This window comes from Copadichromis virginalis, linkage group LG3 (assembly GCF_057382275.1).
Source record: "Copadichromis virginalis isolate Kocher_CV1m ecotype Utaka linkage group LG3, C_Virginalis_male_GT1.1, whole genome shotgun sequence".
Lineage (NCBI taxonomy): Eukaryota > Metazoa > Chordata > Actinopteri > Cichliformes > Cichlidae > Copadichromis > Copadichromis virginalis.
Window position 1 is genome coordinate 10,849,880 of NC_140620.1, and position 20,310 is coordinate 10,870,189.

The 20,310-nt window shown below is 43.5% G+C and overlaps 3 protein-coding genes across 6 annotated transcripts; 1 reads left to right on the plus strand and 2 right to left on the minus strand.

Moving 5' to 3' along the window:
* Positions 1-2,030: 2,030 nt before the first annotated feature.
* On the plus strand, positions 2,031-4,630 carry LOC146712728 (uncharacterized). The gene is made up of 7 exons (XM_085452221.1): positions 2,031-2,203; positions 2,284-2,343; positions 2,610-2,708; positions 3,113-3,154; positions 3,253-3,282; positions 3,358-3,519; positions 4,017-4,630. The coding sequence occupies exons 1-7, from the start codon at positions 2,150-2,152 to the stop codon at positions 4,257-4,259; spliced, it is 690 nt and encodes a 229-aa protein (XP_085308347.1). The 5' UTR covers positions 2,031-2,149; the 3' UTR covers positions 4,260-4,630.
* A 309-nt stretch (positions 4,631-4,939) lies between these two features.
* On the minus strand, positions 4,940-14,985 carry LOC146712729 (uncharacterized). 2 transcript variants are annotated; one of them, XM_085452179.1, is made up of 2 exons: positions 14,852-14,985; positions 4,940-6,722 (listed from the first exon to the last, which is right to left on the minus strand). In XM_085452179.1, the coding sequence occupies exons 1-2, from the start codon at positions 14,921-14,923 to the stop codon at positions 5,664-5,666; spliced, it is 1,131 nt and encodes a 376-aa protein (XP_085308305.1). In that variant the 5' UTR covers positions 14,924-14,985; the 3' UTR covers positions 4,940-5,663. The 2 variants fall into 2 exon arrangements, with proteins under 2 accessions (XP_085308305.1, XP_085308306.1); XM_085452180.1 differs by lacking the exon at positions 14,852-14,985 and adding an exon at positions 14,570-14,842.
* A 1,889-nt stretch (positions 14,986-16,874) lies between these two features.
* Positions 16,875-19,935, minus strand: LOC146712730 (motile sperm domain-containing protein 1-like). 3 transcript variants are annotated; one of them, XM_085452223.1, is made up of 6 exons: positions 19,856-19,935; positions 18,443-18,722; positions 18,285-18,360; positions 17,989-18,206; positions 17,725-17,880; positions 16,875-17,166 (listed from the first exon to the last, which is right to left on the minus strand). In XM_085452223.1, exons 2-6 carry the CDS (start codon positions 18,645-18,647, stop codon positions 17,138-17,140), a joined length of 684 nt encoding a protein of 227 aa, XP_085308349.1. In that variant the 5' UTR covers positions 18,648-18,722; positions 19,856-19,935; the 3' UTR covers positions 16,875-17,137. The 3 variants fall into 3 exon arrangements, with proteins under 3 accessions (XP_085308349.1, XP_085308350.1, XP_085308348.1); XM_085452224.1 differs by lacking the exon at positions 19,856-19,935 and adding an exon at positions 19,546-19,814; XM_085452222.1 differs by lacking the exon at positions 19,856-19,935 and adding an exon at positions 18,980-19,191.
* Between the last annotated feature and the right edge of the window lie 375 nt (positions 19,936-20,310).

The window sequence follows — 20,310 nt, forward strand, 5'->3', positions numbered from 1 at the left end:
TGGCAGGCAGATAAACACTGCTTTGCATCCAACGCACTGACTTAGAAATAGATCAGAAACACACACACACACACACACACACACACACACAGATGTTTTCAGAAAGCTGATGGTGAAATCTGACCGCAGAGGGAACTTTCAATGTCCGGGTGTTTGAGCCTTCGCCTCTGCGCTGTCAAATCTGTAACGGGGCAGTGATGGGACGCTGGCCGCCACCTCGCTCCAGTTCCTGCTTTTATTCTGAGGGTGGTTCAGAAGCAGTGATGCCAAAAACCACACAGATGTCTCAGATCCCAGCAGGAATGAGAGTACACCATGTACTTTGTTTTCTCCAATCCTCCAAATCTGACACCCAAAAACTTCCATCCTTTCCATCCAGCATCCATCCTGAGAGTCCATTTTCATAGAGCCATGTAATGGAGACCCAGGTGTTCCACTGCGCTTGCCTTCATTTTAATTGTAAATAAATAAATGAATGTATTTTTATAAGTTTGAGGGATTGGTATTTAAAAGGTTACATGAAAAAGAAACATTTATGGTTTGGTGATTCTGTAGTAGGTTTATCGAATTTGACATTTTTATGGAAGGTGAAGAAACATCCATCCTGTGTCAGGAAGAAGAACCTGAGTGGCAGCTGATTGCAGTTCATCATTTGTCTTGTAAACCTAAATTCCTCAAACATGTATTTAAGAGAAGTGTGTTTGCTGTACTCATCTTTTCCTGGTCACTTCTTTTACAGGAGCAAACGAGTAAGAGCAGCTCAATCAGCTGCTTATGAGCTCTTAGAATAAACCAGTGTGCCAGCTTAGGGGAGTTTGGTTAAGGTGTTTCTAATTTATATATAACTGACTGAAGTGTATGTGTAATTTAATTATTTGTGGGACTTTGTGCGTATATAAATAAGTCTTCCATGTGTTGTGTTGTGCTTTGATGTTTGCTTACATGGATGATCAGTGTAGCATTTGGTTTGCTTGGTTTCCCAGATATGGGTCATACAAGAGGCTCACCTGAATCAGGTGGAGTATAAAAGCAAGCCAGTTGCTATTAGAAAGGTTTGGGTTCTTTGGTGTGTAAACTCATGCTTTTCATAATAAAGACCACATGTTGGTGGATAAAGTTTATTCCAGCAGGCCAAACTCACAAGTCACATGACCAGATACCCTGAAACGGGAAGGACTGGACTCACAAAGTCTTCTACTTTCAATGGGATTTTAAAACAATTTAAAACAATTCTAAAAACATTAAAAACAGCCGCACCTTCATTCATTTAAATAAATTATTTGAACTGCAGGATCTGAAAATTCCCACCATTCCTACTAAGAAGTCAGACCTGAGATGATTAAAAAAAGGTGAACTGTGATAGGACGATGAATATTAAAGCAGAATTTATTATGAAACTGATGGTTGTGTCTAATCTGGTTTATTGTTGAGCCTCTTCTGTAACACTTGGCTTCCTCTCTCTCTGGTGTCGTGTGGTTGTGTGGCAGGAAGTCCTGCTGGTTGTGAAATGTGTTTACTGCCAGCTGGATGTGTTGTTGTGTTGGTTCACCGCAGCTCCATGAATCTGACACACACCTCATCTGGAAGTACTTTTAATCCTGATACTTTTTCTTTATCTTATTTCGCTTCCTCTGACATCATCAGTTAAATAAAAGTTAAACTATACAAAATAAACCCAAAGTCCTGGATCAGAGGGCGGAGCTCTGGACTAATGAAGGGCCTGGACACACCTGAGGAACCACAAACATCCAAATGTGTCCTGAGGTTTGATTTCTCCCCATTAAAGCAGGATGGAAGCACTTTGAGCTTCGCCATGTTAAACAGCTGCTTCCATCAGAAGAAACAATAAAACATCTGCATGACGACTGCTTTCACATCACACCCTTACTGCAGTGAACACTTGCTCTCACACACAGAGACACTCCCTGCCAGTATAAATCAGCCTGTTGTTGTTGTTGATGTTTCTCTTGATGGGCGTAACATCCGTGGGAGGGGGGCAGGGACTGAGGGCGACATGATGACATGACACTTCCTGCCAAACACGCAATAAAACAGACGGAGCAGAGCAAGACTCGGTCAGAACCTGCAGGACCCCCCACAGGACCAGGATTACCCCGGACCTCCAGGACCGCCCCGAGAGCTTGTTACGATGTGGCTGCTTCTGATGATCGTCAGCCTGCTGGATCAGAACCAGGCTGTGCCAGTAAGGCTGGATCATACTGGTCAGTTCATGAGACATGAGGCTCATCTGTGACTCTGAGACGTGTTTGTTTTTGTCTGCAGCTTCCAGGAGAACTCCACAGCCTTCAGCTCCTCCTGCAGAGCCAAGTGGACCAAACAGCAGTGAGTCAGTGCAGTACAAGTACACAGAGTACTCTCAGTTCTAAGTGGCTACAGCTAGAGCAGCAGACTCCATCAGAGTTGTAGTAAACTTGTATTTTGAGGTGTTTTCTTCAGGCAGATATTGATGCAGCTATTTCATCAGCCTGAGCCTTGTGTTTCCCACACACGCTGTAACATGTGTATCCAGATGAAACCCTACTGCCTTCCTTACATTAAAGCATCTTCATCTGAAGTCTTCAGTTTCTAACATCACTGTGTGTCTGCAGCCTTCGGCCCCTCCTGACCCCGCTCAGAAGATCACTTCCTCCTCCTCCTCCTCCTCCTCCTCTTCATCAGTTTCCTCGGAGTCAAGCCAGAGTTCAGAGGTCAGAGGTGACCTGAGTTACAACACAATCTCACTGTATACTCTGAGTCTATTTGCAGCTTTGAGGTTAGAGTCTGGTAAAATCTTTAATTTGGTAAAAACTGAACGGAGTCTGGTCCTGCAGTCCAAATATCTGCTATATCTTGTTAAATGATCACAACATAAAATGGTACATTATTCAAAAACCTCAGCAGCATCCATCAGAAATAATTTTATAATATGTCCTCCATCTGCAGTCATTACGTCCTGACACGTGCTGAGTTTTTTCTTATTTGTAGTTTTTTACCTTGTAGATGAAATGAGAACCTGCAGCGTTAAAATGAGCGTCACTGTGCCATGTGACCAATCAGCTGTGGTTATTAAGGACAGAGTGACTGAATCAGTCCGTTTGGTCGATGTTTACAGGGTCCACAAATGGTGCGAGAACGGCAGAACCTGGAGAACACGGTAACACACACACACTCAGCTCCGTAAACAAATATCGTCACTCTTACTGTGCTACAATGTGTGATGTCATGACGTGTGTGTGATGTCATATCCTGCAGGCTGTGGAGCAGGTGGACTCCTCTCAGGAGGTGAGCCGTCACTTTGATGTAAATAAAGCTTATTTTAATGAGATTAAATGTTAAATGTGTGTCTGTGTGTGTCAGAGTGAGGAGCTCCTCCAGCCTCCCAGTGACACCAACAGCACCACCAGCACCAACCTGTGGATCAATGAGCTAGTTTTACTAGGAGAGAGAGCGGGCAAGCAAGAAGGCGACGGAGAGAGAGACACCAGAGATGGAGAGGACAGCGTGGAGAGCCAACACAGGGTGACATCACAGTGACATCACACACACCTGGGCAATACTTTAAACAAGAATGTTTGATCTGATCGTCTGGAAGATCAGATGAGTGAGACTCTGGGGCGCAGACAGCTTAAATTATATTATATTCTATTACATATTATATCTATTATATTATGTTACATTGATGTTGATGGTTGCTAATATAAAAATATGCACCTGTCAGGTTTTAGGTTATTTCTGTCTGCAGTCCTGTGCAGGTCACATGACTTACAGCAATAAAACTAAAAAACGAACTGAGACGAGACTGAAAGCACAGCTGGTTCAAACTGATCTCTGATTGATGAAAGTGTAATGATGACGCATTAGGTGGGCTTGTCCCACGTCTCCTGGTTGGGTCTATGGAACTAACCCAGCCTCCCCCTCAAGTCAGCTCGTCGTCTTCTTGGCTCCTTTAGGTTCTACAAAATAAATCAACTCTAGTGTGACTCCCCCCTGTCTCTTTTTACCCCGCCCCCTACCAGCCTTTGCTGATGACCTTCCACCACCTCCTGACACGACCTCGGCACAGAGAACCCGGTCTGATCTCAGAAGTGGCTGCAGAGGGAGGCGTGTCTGAAGTTGGCGACGTGGGTGGTGCCAGAGAGGAAAACTCTGAGTTTCTGCAACTGTGGGGTGACAGCATTGAGCGAGAGGCCGGGCTGACCTTTGACGTGCCTGACCAAGGCCTCCATGAAAATGAGGCGGGGCTTGAGCTGGGGCTGTAGAGACCATCCCCCCATTGTTATGATCACTTATTAACCAGTAAATGATGCAATTATTATTATTATTATTATTAACTACTGAAGCGTCACAGAACATGTAGCTCCACATATTAAATGTTTAACTGTCCCGATCAATCAAGCTCTGAAGTTTTAATGAGCACTGAGCATGAAAGCAGATCATCACACAGTGAATTGACGCAGAGGTATCAGCCTCTGTTTGGATCCCAGCAGTTTAACCTGAAACAATGAGCTGAGTTTGACTGTAAATAAACGTGTTCCCATGTTTTGTTTTTTCTGTTTGAGCCTGAACATTTATTAAACTAAACTTCACATCTGTGCCTTGTCACTGTTTGGTAATAAAAAGTTTAAATTTTTCATGAACTCCAGTCCTGTTGCTTTTCCATTTAAATATCACCATGCTCGATCCACTGTAATTATTGAAATTGTTAATAAAATTGTGGAGTCTCAAGCAGCTGCATGTTTGACTGCACTGTGATTTAGACTCATTCACCTGAATCTTTTTGGTTTATTTTTAGTCATTTTGTTGATTTCAGGTCAGTTTTTATTAGTTTTAGATATTTTTTTTCAGATTTTTTACACAATAAAACTCAGATGATAAAGAGAGCTGTGACATGTTTAGATATTTAGGTTATTTTCTTTGAAACTTACAGAAAGGACCAGACTGGTTCGCATCCCTTTATTTTTTTGTCAACAAACATTATAATAAACATTAATGAGGTTAATGATTTCATTTTACAGTCCCTGAAAAGGAAACAAACTTTACTTTGCAGCAGAAAAAACAAAGTAAAATAAATGCAGTTTTACTTCGTTTTAGGTTTTTTTTTTCTCCAGGTAGTGGTTCAGCACTGTAACAACATAGCTTCAGAAAAGGCAGGATCAGGGCAGCTTCTACAGGAAGCACAAGTTTGTGGTCCTTAAGGAAGAAGTGTGCCATTTATCGTCCTAACAGGAGCAAAGGGTTTTGATTGGGGGCTCTGAAATGCCCGATATGCAGAACTGTGAGCAGCTCCTGGTGGTCTGTGGATCCCTGAGGACATCTTCTCCTCTGGTTTTACAGCAAGTTTGTGGAGGTGGGTTCTGGTCAGTCTCATTTTCTGTGCCTACATTAAATAAATGTTTGTCGTCTTTAATTGGGTGTTTGTTTGTTTGTTTTTAAATCTCCCATAGGTATTATTCACAGTATTAATTTAAGAGTGCAACAGAAAGTTATTCATTTCTGTTGTTCAGCGTTTTTTCCCCCTCACAGCAGCACACTGCAACAAGCAGACCACACAAATGTGTTTATGATGTTCTGAACAATAGAACAAACTCAGATGGAATTCCACTGCAGACAGTAAAAAGGAAGAAGATCTGAAAATCTTCTACATGAAACATGAAATGGTTATTTTATAAAGAGACTTCTGCTGATCCCGGCTCCAAGTTCTCTGTCCTGTTCTGATGTTGTTCTCGGTGTTGTTTGAAGGTGCCCTTGTGACGGAACGTTTGCCCGCAGTCCTCACACCAGTATGGTTTTTCTCCTGTATGGATTCGCATGTGACATGTCAGGCTGAACTGCCGACTGAAGGCTTTCCCACACTCATCACAGCTGTACGGTCTTTCTCCGGTATGGATACGCTGATGTTTCCTCAGAGAGCACGGGCGGGTGAAACTCTGCCCGCACTCCTCACAGTTGTATGGCTTCTCTCCAGTGTGAGTTTTGCTGTGTTTTTGTAAAATACATTTCTGCTTGAAACTTTTCCCACACTTGTCGCAGCTGTACGGCCTTTCTCCAATGATAACTCTTTGATGACTTTTAAGGGAGCACGTGTGAGAAAAAGGTTTTCCACACTCCTCACACCAGGGCGGACTCTCTCCGGTGTGGATTTGCTGGTGGACTTTCAGGGAAAATTTCAATGCAAAACTTTTACCACACTGGTCGCAGCTGTATGGTTTCTCTGCTGTGTGCAAACGTATGCAGTGAGTGTTCAGACTACATTTTAGAGTAAAAGTCTGACCACACTGATCACAGCTGTATGGCCTCTCCCCGGTGTGACTTCGTTTGTGCTTCCTCAGATGGGATGACTGAGTGAAAGCTGAGCCACATGTGTCACAGCTGTATGGTCTCTCTCCTGTGTGAACACGCTGGTGGATCAAGAAACCACTTAGTTGAGTGAAAGTGGAAGGGCACTGATCACACCTGTATGGTTTCTTCCCGATGTGACTTCGCTCGTGCCTCCTCAGATGAGACAACTGAGTGAAAGCTGAGCCACATGTGTCACAGCTGTACGGTCTCTCTCCTGTGTGAACACGCTGGTGCGTTAAGAAAGTCTGCAGTCGAGCGAAAGTGGATGGGCATTGATCACAGCTGTACTGTTTGTCATCCATGTGAATCTTCCGATTCTTGTTTGAGGCGTTGTCATGGTGCTGGGAGCCATGATGTCTGGGTCTCTTGTGGCCACCACGTTTCTATGGCAAAAGAGGAAAAAGAAGGACAATTTGGTACAACAAGGTGAATGTAATTACAGAGACAACACACGGGTTCATAAAATGCTGGGACTGAGCTTTGAAACCTGGTGGAGGAGGGCGGATGGAAAAAGGGAGGAGAAATACATGCGAAACTTGAAAAATTAGAATATCGTGCAAAATTTCATTTATTTCAATCATTTAGTTTAAAAGCTCAACCTAATAATAGGATAGACATTGCAAAGCAAGATATTTAAAACCCTTTATTTGTTATAATTTTAATGATTATGGGTTACAGCTTATGAGAACCCCAAAATCTCAGAAAATTAGAATATTACATGAAATCAATAAAACAAGGATTTTAAATACAGAAATGTCAGAGCTCTGAAAAGTATAATCATGCTTATGTACTCAGTACTTGGTTTGGGCCCCTTTTGCATGAATTACTGATTCAATGCAGCGTGGCATGGATGCAATCAGCCTGTGGCACTGCTGAGGTGCTGTGAAGACCAGGATGCATTGTTCAGTCTCATGTCTCTCATCTTTCTCTTGGTAATGCCCCATAGATTCTCTATGGGTTTCAGGTCAGGTGAGTTTGCTGACCAATCAAGCACAGCATTCCCATGTTCATTGGACCAGGTTTTGGATCTTTTGGCAGTGTGGGCAGGTGCCAATTCCTGCTGCAAAATGAAGTCAGCATCTCCATAAAGCTTGTTGGCAGAAGAAAGCATAACATGCTCCAAAATGTCCTGGTAGACGGCTGCATTTACTCTGGACTTAACAAAGCACAGTGCACCTTTATCTTCCACACTTTTCCCTTCCACATAACTTTCTATTAATGTGCTTTGAAATAGCACTTCAGAAACACCCAACTTCTTATGCAATTGCTTTTTGAGGCTTTCCCTTCTTATGGAATGTGTTAATGATGGTTTTCTGCACAACTGTCAGGTCAGCGGTCTCCCCCATGATTGTGATTCCTACTAAACCAGACTAAGAGACCATTTCAAAGCTCAGGAACCCTTTGCAGGTGTTTTGGTTTAATAAGCTGATTAGAGTGTGACACTTTGAGCCTAAAATATTGAACAATATTCTAATTTTTTGAGCTTTTGAATTTGGAGTTTTCATAAACTATAAGCCATAATCACCAAAATACTAACAAATAAAGGCTGGAAATATCTAGCATTGCATGTAATGAGTCTATATAGTACATTAGTTTCACCTTTTAAGTTGAATTAATGAAATAATTGAACATGATATTCAAATTTTTCGAGTTTCACCTGTAGAAGAGGTGGACAGAGAGACAAGTAGGAAGGGAAGAAAAGGAGAAGAAGAAAACGCAGATACTGAAACAAGGAGGAAATGTTTTCTTTCTTTCCTTATTAACACGTCATTTCATTATCTTCTACTTCCTTTCTTCTTCTCTCCTTCCTCATTGGCTTCAACCTCTCCTTAATTTCTTCTCACCCTCCTTGTTCATTTCTCTCTTAGTTATTTCCTTCTCTTCCTCTTTGTTTGGTTCTCTATCTTTCTATCCACTCTTCTTTCAAACTGCTTTCCATCTCTACCTCCTCATTTCTTTCTCTCTCTCTCCATGTTTACTTCTCTCCCATCTCACCTCCTCCTTTCCTTCCCTGTTCCCTCCCTGCCTACTTTCTTCCTCTCTCCTTCATTGTAGAGCATGTTTAGCTGAGGGAGGATAACCAGTGTTATCACGCTGACCTCTGAGTGCCTCGTGCTATCCTCAGATTCATGCTTCAGCAGACTGCAGCTCATTGTGAGCTCTGCACATGAAATTAATAAAACTAGAGCTGGGCGATAGAACGATAACGATATGTATTGTGAAATAACTTTTTCTCGATAGAAAAGTTAAACTATTGCGATAGGCCACATCTCTCTTGTCCTCTTAAAAAAAAAGGGAACAACAGCCAATCCAAATTAAGTAGCGCAGAGCCGAACCAATCACAGCCACAGCATCACGTCACGTGACTTGTTACGTACAGCACAAGTGCCAAGCCGCACGTGTGTTTGTTTGGGAAGCAGCCAGCCGCCGTGCCGCCCGGGTAATGGAGGAAATGAGTGTGCCGACTAGAGAAACATCAACCGAAAGCGTGACCGAAGAGAAAACAGATGATGGTTCCAATGCCGGAGAGATTGTCGAACGGAAGAGCCACAGAAGTTCCGTAGTGTGAAGGTATTTCAGCTATTTCAAGTCTGACAAAAACAGAGTAGCGTGCACTGTAAATGTGCCGAAAGCAAGTCTGGAAATACAATAAAGCGGTGCAGCTCAGTCTCTGACTGGAAGTGGTAATTCGTCATTCGGCTTTTGTCAGACTAAAGTAACTGTTAAAACTGTTTGAAAAGCTCAGCTATGCAACAAGGAGAGATTGAGAATTTCCTTTTAGTTCTCAGTTTATTTGATATTGACAAAAGTTAGTCAGTTTTGTCTGTTCTTCTGTAAAACAAACTAAGATTTATTTTTAGAATTAATATTTTGTTTTTAAGTGAAATTGACAATTTAGTCTGTTTCGTTTGTTCTATTTTGAAACTTAAACGTGATATGAAAAAATCTTATATCGCCCAGCTCTACATAAAACTGAACACAAGAGCAGTTCACTCCGGTTTGGCTCCCAGGCTGAAACAATGTTTTTGTTTCTGACTTTCTCTCGAGTCCAAACTCAGAGATCCTCCACTCACAAACTTTGGAACTGCCGACCACAAAGTAATTCACACTGGAGTATTTAAAGTTAATAAATACTGTAAGATTACAACAGAGTAGCTCTACGGGACATTTATTTATGGCCTCACCTACTGAGTATCCATCTGATAACAAACAGGGTGTTGTGTTCAGAACATCCTGTTCTAATCTAATCTACTTTTTGTGTTTGTGCACTAGTGGAGTGATGTGTGTGTGTCTGACTGTCTTGCGTTTCCTCTGCAGGGAGAAACTAGTGCGAGTACATTATGTGTGGACATCACCCCCCGCTCTATTATTATATTTATTATTTATTTGTTTAGTTTTGTCTGAGCTTCTCCACTTTCTCTAAGCTGTTTTCTAATAAACTATTGTTGAAGTTCGCCAACTTCACAGATTGTTTTGATGGTAGAGATCAAACAGAGACAAGAACTTCATTTGACACTCTTTATTTTCCAAGCATTCAGTGAACACATATCTGCGGGACTGTTTTGATCACGCGGACTGGGAAATGTTTCACGTGGCTGCTAGGGACATTGATGAATACACAAACTCAGTCTGTGGATTTATCAGGAAATGCGTGGAAGATGTCGTCCCATCCAGAACAGTTAAATCCTTCCCAAATCAAAAACCCTGGATTAACGGAGATGTTCGCGCGGCACAGAGCACCGCTTTTGCCTCGGCGAACACATCGGACTACAAACACGCACATTACCAACTCCGGAAGACGATCAAAGCAGCCAAACGTGAGTACAGGGACAGGGTGGAGCAACAGTTTGACAACCCTCGGAGTATGTGGCAGGGACTAAACACGATCGCAGACTTTAGAGGGAAAACCAGCACACCGCAGACCACGGCCTCTCTGTGTGAGGATCTAAACGTATTCTACGCTAGATTCGACACAGCGAACACCATGAGACTGGACAGTGTGCGCACCGCGGATGACGTCAGTGCGCACACTGTGTCTGAGGAGGATGTGCGGAAGTGCTTCAGGAAGGTGAACGCGCGCAAAGCTACTGGTCCGGACGGGATTCCCGGCCGGGTCCTCAAGTCATGCGCGGCTCAGCTGGCTGGAGTGTTCACACACATCTTCAACCTTTCCCTCTCTCTGTCTGTAGTCCCAGCCTGCTTCAAAATGGCCACCATCGTCCCTGTACCCAAATCCTCCACCATCTCCTCATTGAACGACTGGCGACCTGTAGCCCTAACCCCCATCGTGAGCAAATGCTTCGAGAAGCTGGTCAGGGACTTAATCCGCTCTGCACTACCCGACTCACTAGACCCTCTACAGTTCGCATACCGCCACAACAGGTCCACTGATGATGCCATAGCCCTGACACTACACACTGCCCTGTCACACCTGGAGAAGAGAGACACGTATGTGAGAATGCTGTTTGTAGATTACAGCTCAGCATTCAATACCATCGTTCCCTCGAAGCTGGACAGGAAACTGCAGGATCTAGGACTGAGCAGCTCCCTCTGCAGCTGGATCCTTAGCTTCCTGTCTGACAGACACCAAGTGGTCAGACTGGGCAGCATCACCTCATCCCCCATCACACTGAACACTGGTGCTCCACAGGGGTGTGTACTGAGCCCTCTCCTGTACTCACTCTACACCTACGACTGCACAGCCACTAACAGCTCCAACATCATTGTGAAGTTTGGGGACGACACTACAGTGGTGGGTCTTATCACCAACAGTGATGAGACAGCTTACAGGGAGGAGGTCAGCGCCCTGACCCACTGGTGTCAAGACAACCATCTCACCCTCAACGTCGCAAAGACAAAGGAGTTGATAGTGGACTTCCGGAGGTGCAGAGAAGTACACACCCCCATCACCATCAACGGCGCTGCTGTGGAGAGAGTGAGCAGCTTCCGGTTCCTTGGAGTACATCTGGCTGAGGATCTTACGTGGTCAGTACACATAAACAAAACAGTGAAGAAGGCGCAGCAGCGCCTCTTCTTTCTCAGGAGACTGAAAAGATTCGGCATGAGCCCCCGCATCCTCAGGACCTTCTATCACTGTGCCATTGAGAGCATCCTCACTGGATGCATCACCACCTGGTATGGCAACAGCACCGCCTACCACTGCAAAGCTCTCCAGCGAGTAGTGCGGTGCTCTGAACGGATAATTGGAGGTGAGCTTCCCTCCCTCCAAGACATCTACAGGAAGCGCTGCCTGAGGAAAGCGGGGAGGATCATCAAGGACTCCAGTCACCCCAGCCATAAACTGTTCAGACTACTTCCATCAGGAAGGAGGTTCTGCAGCATCCGGTCCCGTACCAGCAGACTGAGAGACAGCTTCTTCCACCAGGCCATCAGACTGCTGAACACTTCATAGACACCTCAGCTTCACTACTGGAACTTTAACATTATGCACTCCACACTGTATATAAATGCCACTTGTTTTGCACATATTCAACTCTGTATATTTTTATATATTTATTTTATTATTTTTTTACTATTTAATTTGTAAAAATGTGTACACACACACACACACACACACACACACACGTAGAAAAACATTTAGTATACACATCCAGAAATGCATACACTATTATATATTGTACATAGGGCTGAACGATATATCGCATTTGCGATAATATCGCGACATGATCAAGTGCAATTTTCTAACCGCAAAGGCTGCGATTATACTGCGATTATAAGGCTGTCCAAATTACTACCATATCCCAGAATTCATAGCGCGGCCCAGCCAAACTCCAGTTTCCAGCAATGGCGGCCGCTACTAAGTTTTAAAATTACTCATACTAATCTTTCTGGGTCACAAAATAAACTTTTAACATATTTTCAGGCGAGAAAGTAGTTGTGTAAACATCAAATATCTGCTCGGTTTATCAAGATATCCCATATTTGCAAAAGTGCTTCGACGTTTTCAGAGGCGTCTGCTACCCACCAGCTCGACAGCTAGCCGGGAGCTCGAGGATTACTGATGCGGCCGAGAACGGCACAACTCCCGGCACATCATTTTCAGATCACCGCGGAGTTTCGCTGCTCGGGTTAAACGTAATATATAAGTCACTTAGACAACCTAAAAATGTTATTGTTGGGCTTTTTTCAGTGTTTTGTTTGTTCGTGAGTAAATCGGTTTGGCTGAGATTAAAGTTATTAGATTAGATAAAATAAAACTTTATTAATCCCCCGGGTGGGTTCCTCCTTGGTTTTCACACAGCTGACTAAACGTCAAACAGAAAACTTATTAAACAGAAGTGTGAGACAGTCGAGAATTTACACCAGTGTCTGGTTATATTTTAGATAGCAAGAAGCAGACGGCCGAGTTTATTAAACTCCACCGAGACAGCGGTGACGCTAATCAGAACTAGACCGTCCAATTTCACGCCTTTAAACTTTAAAGGCGTGTTTGTGTGTGTGTTTATACAATTGCTATTATGTTTGCACTTTATGTGTAATGTTACTGACTGCAGAGATCAGTAAGATGTGTGTATTTTTTATTTATTAGTTTTATTTATTTAATATTATTTTTTAATTGAATGACTGTCTAGTAGTTCACAGATGTCGAAAAACTGAGTGTGGTAAAGCCACTGATTTTTTTTATGTATATTTCTGCAATCTGCACATTGTACTGACTTTCATTTTAATGTTTACACCAGGGTTCCTTGTCAGCACTTTATGCTCAGATGTTTGTAAGCTAAAAATAAACTATTGTGTATGTTCAAATATACTGTTGTGATTGAAGAAGTTAAATAAAAATGTCAGTCATCAATTCATGCATCACCTCATGTCATCATAACAGAGGTCTGTCTTCCAGGAAAGAACAGTTTAAAATTAATGTAATATAGTATTGGCCATACTATATGATGTATTGCTTGTCTTTGTTTAATAATACAGAAGACAAAGACCTTAAAAAATAATCGCATATCGCATCGCAATCGCAATATTGGGGCAAAAAAATCGCAATTAGATTATTTTCCATAATCGTTCAGCCCTAATTGTACATATATTTATTAGTTTCAGGTTGGCCATTCTTGTATTTTGCTCGTTTGTGTTGTTGTGTTTGCACATCTCTGTTGCTTGTGAAGCTCACACACAAGAATTTCACTCGCATGCGCTGTGCCAGTGTGCCTGCACATGTGATGTGACAATAAAAGTGATTTGATTTTGATTTGGAGACCAAGCAGCTAGAGCTCTCTATGGGCGAGGTCTGGCTAAACAAAGGGATGTACTCGTGGAAGCTGCTCTCTGTGACACAACTGCTAGTACTTTCTCTCTCCATCTCTATGGTGACACCACTGTCTCCCCATCTTATCTCGCTCACCTTGGTCTACTCCCCTTTCTATGCAAGCTGCTCACATTCTTTGACTACACAGAAGCAGGCCAGAAACTAAAGCAACCTGAAACACAATTAATACAGCATGGAATCAACAGAATTACTTTATTCAATTTAAAAAGAATAATTATCATTAGCTTTGTCGTTTCCATTACTTCATTCCACACTATTTTGTGCAATTTTCAAGCTGCATCTCCAGCATTTTTGTATTGAACCATGTGTTCTCGCTACATTATTAAGAGTTTTGCAAGTTTAGCTCAGAGATCATAAACTCAGTCCTCGCTGCCAGTTTTTTGACACAACAAAACTCTGTGGATGCTCTTAGAGACTGCATTGTGGAGAGCACACTGACCAGCTGCATCACTGCATGGTACAGCAGCACTACTGCTATGGACTGCAAACGCCTGCAGAGCGTGATAACAACTGCAGAGACGATCATCTTGCATATTAAGCGCATAGCTGTTGGTGGCATTAAAAACTGTCTTTAGTGATTCAGGATTCAAGCGTTTATTGTCATATGCACAAAGAATTTCTCTGTGTATTGAAATTCTTTCTTTGCTATCCACACACAGATGCCTGGTTAATATTTATAAATAGAACAGACAAAATACAAATAGTATAAATAAATAAATGAAGACAAAATGTAAGTGTGAAATAGATGTAGTGCAAGAGAGCTATAAGAACAATCTGACTCTTTCTCCGTACAGATGCACTAACCTGTAGTTATAGAGCAGATGCAGTTTCTTCATCAGCCTTTCCCCTGTTTTTATGGCCATGAACACATTTGAATCTAGAACTCCAATATTATCCATTCAATTCCGCATTAAAACATTAAAAAACTCAAATTGTTACCTGATAATAATAATACCACTTTTAAAGCCGTTTAAATAACCACCACGGCTTCTGGGAGGACGATTGCTGAGTTTACGAGATGCACCTAAACGCCCCATGCATTCCTGACGGAGTCTACAGCTTGGACCGTAAGTTCTGGTGCAGACGCGCACATCGTTTTCTTAAACTGCGCGGCTGTGTCCCGATGGTTGTTTTGTCTCCTTTCTTCTGTCAAAGTTAAAGCCTGAACAGGAAGTCCCTCGTGCCCCTTCACGTCCTCTTTCAGCTGTGATAACCTCTCACCTGTAGCTCAGCGCGAGCTGAGGAGGACTCCTCTCCGTTGCTGTTCTGCGTGTCCCGGCTTTCCTCCTCCATTATTCCTGCTCTGCTCCTGTTCCGCCAAAACTCAGCAGCTCGTCTCAGTACTCTCTCCAACTCTCGCGGTGACTAAAAAATAACGCGAGAAGAACAAAAACACTCCCATGGCCTTTCCTCAAGTACGCGAGTCCCAAGAGTCCGACACGCACAGACTAGCGATTTGTACAGCGTACTTGATGATGTCACAGGTCCGGAGTTTTTACTCTCTTAATTCAACTGTGACTAACATGTTATGAAGCTTAACTTTAATCTCAGCCAAACCGACTGACTCAGGAACAAAGAAAACACTGAAATAAACCAAACATTAACATTTAGAAGCGATCGAAGTGACTTATATATCATGTTTGACCTCAGCAGCGAAATCTCTATTAATAAAAATAATGTACATGTATGCCTTAATAAAAACAAACAGGTGAGATGTTAGGACACTTTATTTTTATTTTAGTGGACACTCAAAAATTACAACAGACAGCTGCTGGGGTTTGGAAGAGAACTGAACAAAGATTTAAAATATAATCGATCATTTTGAAGCAGCCTTCAGAATCTCCACGTATTAACATGCTGTCTTTGTTTCCTCCTGAAGTGAAATATATCTCAGCCAAAACGATTTACTCAGGAACAAATAAACCAAACATTAACATTTCGAAGTTACCTAAGAGACTTATATATCATGTTTAACCTGAGTAGTGAAAGAGCATGGGAGGGTTGAAAACGATGTGCCGACCTCTCGGTCTGCTATGGAGCTGGTGGGCAGTGTTGGGAAGGTTACTTTTAAAATGTATTCCATTACAGATTACAGATTACAGAATACATGCCCCAAAATGTATATGGAGCTGGTGGGTAACAGATGTCTCGGAAAACGTCGGAGCACGTTTGGAAATATGTGATATGTTGATAAATCGAGCAGATATTTGAAGCTTACACAGCTACATTCTCACTTCAAAATAACTTACAATTTTATTTTGCGACCCAGAAAGAGTAATATTGAAAAGTTTTAGACGCGCTCCTCCGCCATTGCCGCGTTTGGGTTCTGGACTGATGACGTATCACGAGTACACGAGAATGCAAGCACGCACAAGTACGCATATTGAAACAGGCCCCTTGTGTATTTCTTTATTGACAAACATCTCCGATGGTAAAGTGTTGGAATCTCATTCTGGACTTATATCCTTCCTTCCTTATTTCCTTCTTCCTCCTCGTGTGCTTCACTCAGCGGGTGTAAATCACCTTCTAAATGAGGTGAAAATAAATCTGAGTTTGTTTCTTTACATTAATCTGGAGTGAGCCTCATCTGTGACACAGGTTATAATCTTTTTTATTAATTCATTGTTTTTCTTTTCTACGTTTATTCTTTTAAATGTTTTTAACCTGTCAGAACGGCTCCTTGTTTAATATGAAATGTCAGACTTCAGGGGAAACTTGTCCTTCAGAGCCATTGTGTGTTTATCACTGCATTCAGGGTTCAGGTTCATGGATGGGAAATCTGCGGCTCACTTTGCTTCAGGTCTGAAACCGATCAGCGATCCCAGAGGAACATCGAGAACGATCAGCACTGATGATCATGCAGAAAGATGCAGGGGATTCTTTTAAAGAACAGGTTTTTATTCATGGCAGTGAAGAAGAAACTGGAACTTTCCCTCAATTACTAGTTCATGCATTACTTGATGAGGTTTTTCTCAGAGACTGGAAGGCCAGCTCTGTAGTTCTGATGGATAACGACGCATCACGCAGAAAAGCTGAACCTCTGTGAACATTTTACCATCAGCAGTAAAACTTCAGACACACACATCTGATTACACAGTTTACCTGCTTTGTTTTATTTATTTATCCTGGATACGATGAGCTGCACTGAGCTTCTGTAAAAACTTTATTTAAACGTGTGAGTACACTCTGGTCAAAGATGGTGTTGTGTTGTTCTGTTTACAGTTAAATAAAGACTTGAATCCTCTTAAAATCATCACTTTCTGTTTTTATTCACAACCATTTTATTTACGCAGCATCACAGCTTTGTCACATGTTCGTCGGTTTAACGTCCATTTCTTCTCACGGCGCTCGTATCCAACTGTTCGTCAGTGGTCGATGACTCTGTCCGCTCCGTCGACACGTTTAAATAAAGCTTTTTTGAACACGCTACTCGCTGTCCCATGACAGTCGTTTGAGGGCTCCTCCTGTGTGGACGACGGTGAGGCCACAGGTCGCTGCAGCATGACGTCACCGTAGAAACACCATGGTAACAAGACCTGCGAGACAACCACAGCATCACTGCTTCATTCTCTACCTCCTCATTTCCTTTTCTGCCTCCTTCTTTGTATGTTTTTATGTACTTCTGAATCTTCAACTTCTCGTTCCCTTATCCACCATCTCATTTCCTTTTCTACCTCCTTATCTCCTTCGTTTTCCCTCCAACTACATTCTTGTTTCCTTTTCGTTCCTGCCCTTCTCTCCTAATTCCTTCTCTATATCTAGTTTCTTTTCTGCTTCCTTATTTCCTTTTCTATTTTCTTGTTTGCTTCTTTATCTCCACATTTCCTTCTGAGACTGCTTCCTTTTTGCTCTGACTTCTCATTTCCTTAACTGTCCCTAGATTCCTCCTTTCTTCACCTATAACTGTTCTTCTCTACTTCCTTGTTTCCTTCTCTATCTCCTTCAATTCTTTACTTTCTTTTTGCTTACTTTCCCACTGTCCCATTTGCTCCTGCCTCCCCTCTCTCTCAGGTCATACAGACGTGTGTGTGTGTGTGTGTGTGTGTGTGTGTGCGTGCGTGCGTGCGTGCGTGCGTGTGTGTGTGTGGTGTTACCCAGTGTGTAGGCGCAGACCAGTTTCTGATTGGTGGACACGTGCAGCCAGCGTGGAACCAGCGAGTTGCTGTCAGTGTGCAGGGGGAGCATCAACACTGTGACACACAGCACCGCCACAGCCACACACACCGCCCACTGAGACGCGCTGCGCACAGCTGCAGACGCAGACACACACACAGAAACATCATTAATAAGATCAACTCACTCTGCACCCGCGAATGCACTGCTGCAGGAACCAATCAGAGCACTCCATGGTGCCTTACCTGTGCAGGCAGGCAGGTGTGCCTGTGTGGGCAGGAGCTGAGAAGTAGGATGAGGCAGCGCCCTTTGTTGACCTCCTCTTTGCTCCTCTTCCTCTTGTCCTCCTCTAAGCTCCGCCCAAATCTCCCGTCGTCCCACCTGGCCTCCACCCCTCACCTCCATGCGGAACCGGTCCCTGCGGCCCCAGTGTCTGGGGGAGACGTCCAGGTGACGCACGACCCTGACAGGAAAACAAAATACTTGATTGCATGTGAGCGTCGTTATGGATTAAGTTTTAAACAAAGTTTGAAACACTCACAGGTCGACGCAGGACTTGGCCCGGATGCTGCCCTCTGCCTCCACCACCCTGTAGAACGAGGGCGCCGTGCACCACACTGTGAGGACAGAGAGAGAGGCTGTTAGAGGCTGTTAGAGCCAGTGGCGGCATGACCAGGGCCTAAACAAGGCTGCACTCACTCTTGAAGCTGAGGCTGAAGTTGTAGGGGTTGTAGAGGGTCAGCACCCTCCTATGGGAGCTCCTCTGCTCTGCGTAGAACACCATCTCTGAGGGGAACAGGAAGACGGCAAGACGCGGCACGCCCCCCACCGCCACGCTCTGCTCCCCTGCCACCGCCGACCCCCCCTCGTCTCCTCGCCCGTCATGGCTCTGCCTCCTCCTCATTAGTCCGCTCTGTGTGGAGCCCCGCCCGCGGACATGATCGGAGAGCTGTCATTGGATACCTAGAGGTAACACCGCCTACCACCACAGCGAGACAAAAAAAAAATCATTTAACGAGGAGAAAAAAAGTTTCTCTTTCCTAGGTTGTGGCTCCTTGGATCCTCCTCTGTCTCCTTATTTTGTACAATGCCTCCTTGTTACCTCTCCCTACTTTTTCCCCTCCTCCCCGTCCTTTCTGTGTCCTCATTTCCACCCTGCCCCCTTTATTTACCAACTCCTTTTTTCCTTCCTCATATCCCTCCTTCCTGCCTTTTCTCTGCCACCATGATTCTTACCCGATACCTTGCTGCCTTCTGTACGTCTTTCCTTCCTTCTGTTTCTTTGTTTACTTCTCTACCTCCTCTTATCCTTCTGTGCTTCTTCCCTTCCTTCTCTGTTTCCGTGTTTACTTCTCTACCTCCTCTTATCCTTCTGTGCTTCTTCTCTTCCTTCTCTGTTTCCGTGTTTACTTCTCTAGCTCCTCTTATCCTTCTGTGCTTCTTCCCTTCCTTCTCTGTTTCCGTGTTTACTTCTCTACCTCCTCTTATCCTTCTGTGCTTCTTCTCTTCCTTCTCTGTTTCCGTGTTTACTTCTCTACCTCCTCTTATCCTTCTGTGCTTCTTCCCTTCCTTCTCTGTTTCCGTGTTTACTTCTCTACCTCCTCTTATCCTTCTGTGCTTCTTCTCTTCCTTCTCTGTTTCCGTGTTTACTTCTCTACCTCCTCTTATCCTTCTGTGCTTCTTCCCTTCCTTCTCTGTTTCCGTGTTTACTTCTCTAGCTCCTCGTTTCCTTCCCTAAACAAACAGGACCCAACATGTAAACAGTGGAGAACAAACACAGGTGACGCCTCATAAATAAGTACCTCAGCTCCTGTGTATCCCTCCGCTGCCAGCCTGTAGTATAAATTGTTTATTTCTGGATCTCTGTGTAAAAAACTCCGAAAAACTTCACTAACAGACTTTCTGTTAGTGAGCTTCCTGCTGTTTGCTAACGCTAGCTGCCCAATCACTCGCCAAAACACCAGTAACGTGACGCAGCAGAAACTGTCGCCAGCTCCGCGATATGATCTCCGGCAGCCGGACGGCCACACCGAGGCGTTTTATGGGAGTTTAATCCGGTAAAAAAAAGAAGAAAAAAAAACAGAAATAAAACTGCTCAGTGTTTCTACTCACCGCTGCCCCGGATCTACTTCCTCAGCAAGCTGTTGCTTATAATAAATCCCTCCCCCTCTCTAGCTCTAAACCAATGAGCGTTCGGAAAGAGTCCCAGCCTTCTGTTGTTTTGTGTGTCACATCAGACTCCTTAGTTTGACGCTGTGTTTAAGCTGAAATGATGGTGGCAACAGTTGTAATTCATTTTTAATTCTGAAACTAAACAAGAAATCGTTTTGGATTTATAAAAGCCATAATATTCAAGAAAATGGTACAACAATGGTTGCTACAATGTTTCAACCATGCTACAAGAAAATGCTTTCTTTCTTTGGCTCTCGGAGGAGGCGGACGCATCTTTCACCGTCTCCTTCCCTTATCTTTCTGGGTTATCCTTTTGTGTTACACATTTCACTGTTTTTTTCCTTTGCTACCTCCCTGACCTGTACGGTCTTCAAGGTCTGTCTTCTCGGTGGGCA